This window comes from Miscanthus floridulus, chromosome 9 (assembly GCF_019320115.1).
Source record: "Miscanthus floridulus cultivar M001 chromosome 9, ASM1932011v1, whole genome shotgun sequence".
Classification (NCBI taxonomy): domain Eukaryota; kingdom Viridiplantae; phylum Streptophyta; class Magnoliopsida; order Poales; family Poaceae; genus Miscanthus; species Miscanthus floridulus.
Window position 1 is genome coordinate 97,493,706 of NC_089588.1, and position 8,910 is coordinate 97,502,615.

Here is an 8,910-nt window from a genome sequence, read left to right on the forward strand (position 1 = left end):
AACTTCCCTTCAATGTTAAATAAAAAGAATTCTAATTCAGAACTGAATTTGCAATGTGTGTTCAGTGGGCTTTGAACCATGATGACTTGGTATAGAAACGTTTCGGACGTAGATTCTCTCAAGAAACATTTCTAATGATCAATTAGAATCATTTGTTGAGATCGTTTGGCTAGTAGACTTGATTATGATTCAATAAAAAAATCTTCATAAAAATCATATAGATAAAAATATTCTAAAAAAATCAGAACTTTTTGAGGGCTTAGAACAACTTAAATACAACCCATTTTAATTTATTGTACTTAAAAAATGATTAACTGGAAAAAAATACAATTGCTAGTGACACAGGAGACATGTGACTATGACGAATCGGTGTGAAACTAGCTTTTCCCCATTCCTAGAGTTAAGTAGAACCGTTTCACTCCTGAATCGCTCCGCTCAAAACCCGTTCGGCGCCATTTCAAGCGATTCTGATAAGAATCAGAACAGATTCAATCATCCAAACGCACCGTGCCTATCAGTCGATCTCCCATTGCAGCTACGAAATACATTACTCATCCTTTAGCCAGTGACGAATCATGTACATAACAAAGCTAACACAAAATGCTGATGATCCAACGATGACTGCAGTCCTGACCAGCAGAGAAGAAGCAAAAGCCTCCTGCACAAGCGAATGCCAGAGCACAAACCATAGAGCACCGAAGGCAGATCCTACAACAGCTCCCACAGTGACCTGGTTTAGTGTATGAAGGCGCTGAGCCACCCGTAGCCAAGACTGCACGTGAATAAGACCAGAGTTAGATTGCAGCAAAAACTTAAAACTAGTGCCTACAGTTCAACATTCAGGATATAATGGAACATGTTGGAGGCTTGGAGCTTCCAAGAAACACTTTACTTGACCGACGGAGTTAAACTTAGTAGGCCGGCACTATTCTTACCAGATAGGCGGCCACCGACAGAGTTGCAGGCCCAAGAGTCATGGTCAGATAATTTGTCCCAAGCAAATAGTACACTGCATTGGAAATGGAAATTAATTAATCACACATTGTGCTAAACTGGAGAAAATTGTATTTGATTTGTTAGAGTGAAAATCTTGTTCAACGTAAGTTTCTTTATCATAAAATAAAATAGTTTTAGTGGGTCAGAGTGAAAATTCTGTCCCTCCTAATTTTATCATAAAATAAAATTGTAGAGCACAAAATAAGCATATTATATATAATTCAGTTTTGTTCATTTTGTTTATCAGCAATGGAGAGCCACATAGCAAAACGACAAGAAAATAGTATTATTGTTATCAACACACTTAAACCGGCTAAGTAGCTCTAACCAGCCTTTATGCGTGTATTGTCATGCCGTATCATGATCAAGGTTCACTTTACCGGTACAAAAAAAATAGCCACTACGGGAAACCGGCGATTTGCCGAGTGCCGGAGTCTTTGCCGAGTGTATTTTATCGGACACTCGGCAAAGACCGTGTTTGCCGAGTGCCAAATAAAATACACTCGGCAAACAAAAACACACGGCAAAATACGTCTTTGCCGAGTGTTTTTTTTCTGGCACTCGGCAAAGATGTATTTTGCCGAGTGCTATTTTTTGGCACACGGCAAAATACGTCTTTGCCGAGTGTTTTTTTCTGGCACTCGGCAAAGATGTATTTTGCCGAGTGCCTTTGTTTTGGCACTCGGCAAACAGGCTTTTTGCCGTGTGCATTCATTTTGGCCCTCGGCAAATCAGTTTTTCGAAGCAATTTTTGAGGCCCTAAATGAATTCAAATGAAAAACTTTTCAACTACAAAGTTGTATAACTTCTCAAGATCTACAAAGTTTATTTTGGTCATTTCTTCATTTAACAAAGCGACAATAACGTTGTTCATAAAATCTACATCTCTCATATTAGTTTCATGAAAGTAAAAGAGAGATATATAAGATTTGTGAATAATGTTACTACCACTATGTCGGATGAACAAATGACCAAAATAAACTTTGTAGATCTTGAGAAGTTATGAAATTTTGTAGTTGGCAACATTTTGATTTGAAATCATCTTGTCATGCAAAAACGACGTTTGAATTTGAAAATTTTAAAATTTGAATTATTGAAAAGACCTCGGATGGAAAAACTTCCTAAATGAAAATTGTAGATCTCCAAAAGTTATGAAACTATGTAGTTGACAACTTTTTGATTTGAAATCATCTTATCATGCAAAACTACGTTTGAATCTCTAAAATTTGAAATTCGAATTTTTCAAACGACCTCGAATGGGAAAACTTCCTAAATAAAAATTGTAGATCTCGAAAAGTTATGAAACTTTGTAGTTGACCACTTTTTGATTTTAATTCATTTAGGACCTCAAACAAATAATTTACTCTCGGTTTAAAAAAGCAATTTAAAAAATATGTTATAAAAAAAAATAAAAAACTAAAAAAGAAACTGAATTTACCGAGTGCCTCACTTCTGACACCCGGCAAAGAAAGGGTTTGCCGAGTGCCAGATTTTGCACACTCGGCAAACCCCCACTCATATACCCCCGCATCCGGCCGCACACAGCCACACACGCGCACACCCACCCGTGCCGCACACGCACACAGGCACACCCGTCCCCGGCCGCCGCCGCCGCCCCTACCCCCGGCCGCCAAAACTGAAGTGGCTTGTAATCCGACATCTTGAGCTAATCCCAGGATCAAATTCGTGCACCACTTGTTCCCCTCTCCAAAACTGAAGTTTTTATTTTTGTGTGATTTTCGGAGGCATTTTTAGTGATTTTTGGTTCGTCGAATTTGGTTGTGATTGGGGTGAAACTTCTTGAGGGATTTTGGTGCTAGGACATGTGTGATCAAGGCTAGGGTGATCCCCTAACAAATCCTTCACTTGAGCACCACGATTTTATTTTTGGGGATTTTTCGAGTTCTCGCACGTGATCTGGATTTTCTAGAGTTTGAGCACGAATTGAGCGATGATTTCTTAGGAATAGCTTACCTACTCTGTGGTGATTGCCTGTGCAAAGTTTGGGGATGAATCGTATTGTTTTGGTCGAGTTCCCGTCGAATTTTTGGCGCTCGCCCGTGTCTGTTTCTTGCGCTCGGTCCCAGTTCGTAATTCTCAGGTGCAGCTCGCAGGCGCCGGTGCCTTCACCGGTCAAAACCTGTGTGTGCTCGTGCAGACCCGAGCCTGCTCCATCCCTCTGTTTGCAGTTCGGCGCGGCAGTGTCCAGTCCTCGCCGAAGCTCACTCGCCTCTGGTTGGCCGTGCTCAGCTTCCAAGCACCAATCGGTGCTCATCCAGAACCCGTGCATGCACAGCACCAAGAGCAGGAGCAGCAGTTCACATTAATTGGATTTTCAGCAGCAGTAGGCTTTTGCTAATTCCATTTTCAATCGGCAACTTGGCTGGCTTCTTTCTTTTGCCACAGGGTGCAGGTTTGCAATGCTTTGGATTCAGAGCAGCAGCTGGACATGGATTCAGTGCTTGTGCAATATAAGCACCTTGCTGTGAATTCATCAGTTTGAGCAGGTAAGCAACAAGTTTCAGTTCTCAAACTGTCAGTTGTTACTTTTGTGCTTCACCGACCAATCATCCAGTAATTGTGACATGTTTGCCTGCAGCTCTAATTAATTATTCTAGTGCTCGGTTCATACATGCTTGGAATTAAATACTTGTTTAATCCTTCCTAGCTTTGAAATAGGATGCATGTGTGTCGGCAGTAGAACTGCTTCTGTACCTTGTTAGTTCTCTAGATCGATTCTCTGTTTTGAAGTATTTCTTTGTACTGAACTTAGCATATCTACACTGTCATCTATTTAACCTTGCACATAATCGAAAGGACATGGATTACAGTACATTTGAACTATTTAATTGCAATTTATGCAACCTCTGGGCTGTTTAATTGGGCGTGATGATGTTGGTGTAATTTACATTTTTTGTATATATGCTCCTAGACATTCACTAATTTGCTGCTTAATTGCAGCAGTATTGTAGTATTAGGTGAGTGTGTTTAAGGATAAGTTACCTTTTGCTGCACTTTATAACCAGAAACGAAATGGTTGTAGTAGGTGAGTGTGGCTAATGATTTGTGCTCTCTGAACTATACATTTTCTTTCAGTTCCACACATTTTATTCACACTCTCATGGTATTACAATTAAACTGAAATGATTTGTGCTATCTGAACTATGTGTCTTACCATATAAAGATTATGTGTTATGTTTGTGAGGACTCTGGGCAGTCCAGACTTCAGTACATGTTCCAGCACAGGACGTCGGTGTCGCAGGCTGAGTGGAGCATGGCGTCCAACGAGTCGCTCTTCAGCATCCAGGGCGCCAGCGACCTGTACCCCGGCAGCAGGTCGCACTTCGACTTCTACTACTACGAGGCCATGGCGGAGGCGGTGGACTCCAAGCTGCCGTCCCAATGTACTGCACTGCACCGTGATGCCCGTTCTTGATCTTGTCTTGTCGGCAACGACCGTGCAAATTAAGCAATCCATGGCTGGAACAGTAGTATATGCTGAGAAAAAAAATATTTTTTTTCTTTGGAAAATAGGTTTGCCGAGTGTAATATCAAAAAAACACTCGGCAAACAGTAACAGTATGCTGAGAAAAAAATATTTTTTTTTCTTTGGAAAATAGGTTTGCCGAGTGTAATTCCAAAAACACTCGGCAAACAATAATCCTTTGCCGAGTGTATTTTGGAAAAACACTCGGCAAACCACTTTTTTTTGCCGAGTGTCAAATTTGACACTCGGCAAACCATTTGCCGAGTGCGCGATAAAAAACACTCGGCAAATAGCTGTTTGCCGACAAAATAATGCCGTGTGCGGTTTGCCGAGTGTTACACTCGGCAAAGCCTTTGCCGAGTGTTTTTTGGTCTTTGCCGAGTGCCTGTGGCACACGGCAAAACTACTGTATCCCGTAGTGAGCGGAGGTCACCGATAAATGGGTTTATCGGATTTATCCGAAAATTTCTAGGTCAAAAATAAAACAAAAAATACCTAATTTCTCTATAAAATTACATAAGTTGTCTCTAAAGCAATTAACATTACGAACTAGTATTGATACAAGATAATATCTCACTTTCATGTAGGTGGACTAGTGAAATTTGAAATCTCGATGATAAATAAATTTTATCGGACCTCAGCGATAAACGGGATTATCGGGTTTATCGAAATTTTATCGCCGATAAATTTTTCCCTGATCATGATCAAAGTAAAATTGAATACAGGAATCTTTCTGAAGTTCTTACATGAAAGAGCTAGGATGGTCGCAGCATAGAATATGGACTGTGCGTGGGACGATGGCATCCCAGGATCAGACCGCGAAGCTGGTGCAGGTCTTTCATGGTTTAGCATCTTCTTAAGAACCATTGAAAGCATAGAGTTTCCAACCGCACCCAGCAAAAACCACATAATTTCAGCATCATGCTTCCAAATAACTGCAAAAGCAAAAGAACCAGCCACCAGCCATTTACTCTGGCGCACAGTATTACGATTTCAGTAGAGGGGCCAGAATTCCAAGTAATATCACAAAGCTTGTTAGAATAATCTACTGCTTTCTTTGTGTGAACACAGCAAGAGAAGGCGACGTCAAAAAGGCCCTCTGCTGTGATACTGTAGCTGCTGCAGGTGCAGGCGCCGCACGGCTCACCTATAGCACTGTAGCCACATACAGAGGCCGGCGTAGAGTCAGCCCTACTGTGTTATCTAGTTACTGTTGCAGTATATGCGCTGTACTAGGACTAGATGGATAGAGTTGTATAAATAGACTATCACGGCAACTCAGTAAAGAGAGTTCAGATTTGCCATCTCCCATACAGGGCTTCGGTCAACGCTGGTATCTTGTACTGTGTGTGTATGCTCTGTTCTCCCTCTTCTTCAACCTCTAGCCATAGTGTGTAGGGACGGACAACGCTTGTTCGTGGTCGGCTTAGCTAGCGGGTGCTCGGCAACACTAGCGGGTGCTCGGCAAGACCGGTGAGTGGTTCACTCACCTGAGCCGGTGATCCTGTGGGCTAACAAAGCTGAGCTCAAGTTATAGTAAAAAGATCATTTTCAAACGTTGTAATGGTTGACTGAAACTCAGCAGTCAGCAGGAAGTTTGGGCATCCATAATTTTATCCCTGACAATAAGCATGCAACTTTACAAATCAGGGCATTTGAATCAGATTAATGATTCTGCATGTCAACGAAGAAGGTCCATATGAAAACCGTCCAGCTCATAAAAGTAGAATTCACTGCCTGAGTAGACACCTATACGAGGATAGATTGATTGAAACAATAAAGCAATGTACACTTCCTATAGATCGAGGAATCAGTATATCCTGGAGCTTTGCTTAGTGCCTGTTGGTAAACTTTTTGGTTCTATGCAACCGTTTTTCAGCTTGGCTAGCAAGTTTAAAAGTCTAACGTTTAAAGATAAGATCTTTTTACAGTACTATATAACACTGCAGCAAAGCAAACGTGATTCTCTTATTCTCAGAATCTTTATCAAGAACACCTACAGCATCATGCCAAGTGCCAAGAGACACTAACCATCCGATTCAGCGCAGCCTCCACGGGCGTCCACCAGCTCGCTTCCCACCTTGGATGGGACGGCGCCTCCCCTCCCACAATCGGGTCACTCTCCATGAAAACCCTGCCGCTCCCAACCCTGGTCATCTCCGCCATTCGCACGCCAAGCCGCGGACTTGGCCGCCTCCGGGTCTGGGGCAGGAAGAACCGATCTTTGGAGAGTGGTGGCCGACTCACCGAGTCGATTAGACAGGGGCAAGGCGGTGGAACTGGAAACAATAGGCGGGGCATGGTTCTTAATTGGAGCGGCCACCCGCGAGACAGCGCGGCGGGAGCTGAACTAATGGAGGAAGAGAGCATCTCGATGATCGACTCCGGGAGAGGGAATTAAGAAGTTGCCGGGGTTTGGATGGATTGCGCCATTGCGGTGGTCTTTGGTAGGTGGCCCTGATGTGGTTGACGTTGACGGGATAGATAATGTCCGTGGCACGTGGGATGACTATTGACTAGTCGACTGTCGGAAGAGAAGCTGAGACGGAAAGTCTAATGCGCTACGCGACTAGCGCGCGAGTGGCCTGGTGGCCTGGCCTGGTATATGCATGCACGCGTCCGTCAGCCCACAGAGATAAAACGTAAAAGCTCCTATGGACCGACGGTCTAACTTGTTCTGTGCAGAATAATCCGTTACACTCGTCACGATGAGCAGTCAATCCAGGCACAATTAAATTTGCACTTTTGCACTGAATGAAATTTCAAAATACGATAACTTTTCACCAGAGTGACCGTGTTCAATCTAGTTTGCATCACTGTGCTGTTTACAATGAGGTCTACGAAACTAGACCCATGAGCCATGATGCATATATTTTATAATATATTTTATGTAATGGCAACTTTTATTGTATGTATGGTAGCTATTTATGTATTAAATTTGTGGCAAATTATGTTGAACATGCAGCTACACATAAATGAACAAGTTTGTAATAGTTTGCATATTAGTTTTTCTTCAATATTTTCTGCTTTTAAATACTTCATTTTTTGTAAAATTATTATTTTTTAATTTCAGTTCAATGAGTTATGATTTATAATTTTTTAGTCACCCTTTTAGGTTCGAATGCCTTCCTAAACATTCATATTAGTTGTTCTTCAATATTTCCTGCTTTTAAACATTTCGGTTTTTTGGTTTCAATGTTCCTTTTAGTTTAATTTATTTTTTGTTTCATTGTTTCTTTTAGTTTCAATTTAAATGAGTTATGAGTTTATTTTTGTTCCTTTCAGGTTCGAATGTCTTCCTAAATCCTTCGTATTAGCTGTTCTTCAATATTTCCTGCTTTTAAATATTTTAGTTTTTTGTTTCAATGTTCCTTTTAGTCTCATTTTTTTGTTTCTTTTAGTTTCAGTTGAATGAGTTATGAGTTTTATTTTTCAGTCACCCTTTCAGTTTATTGAGTTATGAGTTTCATTTTTCAGTCTATGTGAGGGTGATGCAAATCTAAAGAAATTCATAACCAATTACTATAAAGGCCTCTTTGGGAAACCGGATGTTAATAATTTCTCTTTGGTGGAATCTGCTGAGTCAGATATTCCGCAAGTCTCATATCTTGAAAATGAAGTCTTCACGGCCGAATTTTCTGAGCAAGAAATTAAGATGCTATTTTCCAAATGCAGCATAATAAAGCTCCTAGACCTGATGGGTTCCCAGCCGAGTTCTACCAGCTGTTTTGGGAAGTAATAAAAGGAGACCTCCTGTCCCTCGTCTCTGATTTTCACAAAGGTGACATGTCCCTTTTTAGACTCAACTTTGGTACAATTACATTGCTACCAAAACAAAAAGAGGCAACACAGATCCAACAATTCCGACCTATCTGTTTGTTGAACATTAGTTTCAAGATTTTCACAAAGGTTTTGACTAATCGAATAGCCCTAGTGGCCCAAAACATTATTCAACCATCTCACTCTGCCTTTATGAAAGGGAGGAATATTTTGGACGGTGTTGTCACACTACATGAGGCCATCCATGAGATGCATAAAAAAAATTAGACGGGGTGATCTTAAAGCTGGACTTTGAGAAAGCCTATGACAAAGTCAAATGGCCTTTTTTCCAACAAACCCTAAGAATGAAGGGCTTTTCACCGACTTGGTGTAATTGGATTGATCAAATAGTGAAGGGTGGTACTGTAAGCATCAAAGTGAATGATGAGGTGGGGTATTTCTTTCAAACCAAGAAAGGAGTAAGACAGGGAGACCCCCAGTCTCCTATCTTATTCAACTTGGTGGCAGATATGTTAGCAACTCTGATTTTCTGGGCTAAGTCCAATGGTAAAATCAGAGGGGTTGTCCCACATCTAGTTGATGATGGCCTTTCGATCCTGCAACATGTGGATGATACCATTTTATTTTTGGATCATGGTACACTACAA

General features: G+C 41.3%; 1 protein-coding gene across 1 annotated transcript; it reads right to left on the reverse strand.

Moving 5' to 3' along the window:
* Nucleotides 1–326: 326 nt before the first annotated feature.
* On the reverse strand, nucleotides 327–6,828 carry LOC136482445 (lipid phosphate phosphatase epsilon 2, chloroplastic-like). The gene is made up of 4 exons (XM_066479656.1): nucleotides 6,515–6,828; nucleotides 5,230–5,455; nucleotides 936–1,009; nucleotides 327–772 (listed from the first exon to the last, which is right to left on the reverse strand). Exons 1-4 carry the CDS (start codon nucleotides 6,782–6,784, stop codon nucleotides 548–550), a joined length of 795 nt encoding a protein of 264 aa, XP_066335753.1. The 5' UTR covers nucleotides 6,785–6,828; the 3' UTR covers nucleotides 327–547.
* Between the last annotated feature and the right edge of the window lie 2,082 nt (nucleotides 6,829–8,910).

Excerpts from the sequence above, each read along its gene's own strand:
- LOC136482445 (XM_066479656.1), bottom strand. The coding sequence starts at position 6,784 with ATGCCCCGCCTATTGTTTCCAGTTCCACCGCCTTGCCCCTGTCTAATC. Across the intron at positions 5,456-6,514 it reads AGGCTGCGCTGAATCGGATG|AGTAAATGGCTGGTGGCTGG; the intron begins GTTAGTGTCTCT and ends ACTGTGCGCCAG. Across the intron at positions 773-935 it reads TGTCGGTGGCCGCCTATCTG|TCTTGGCTACGGGTGGCTCA; the intron begins GTAAGAATAGTG and ends ATTCACGTGCAG.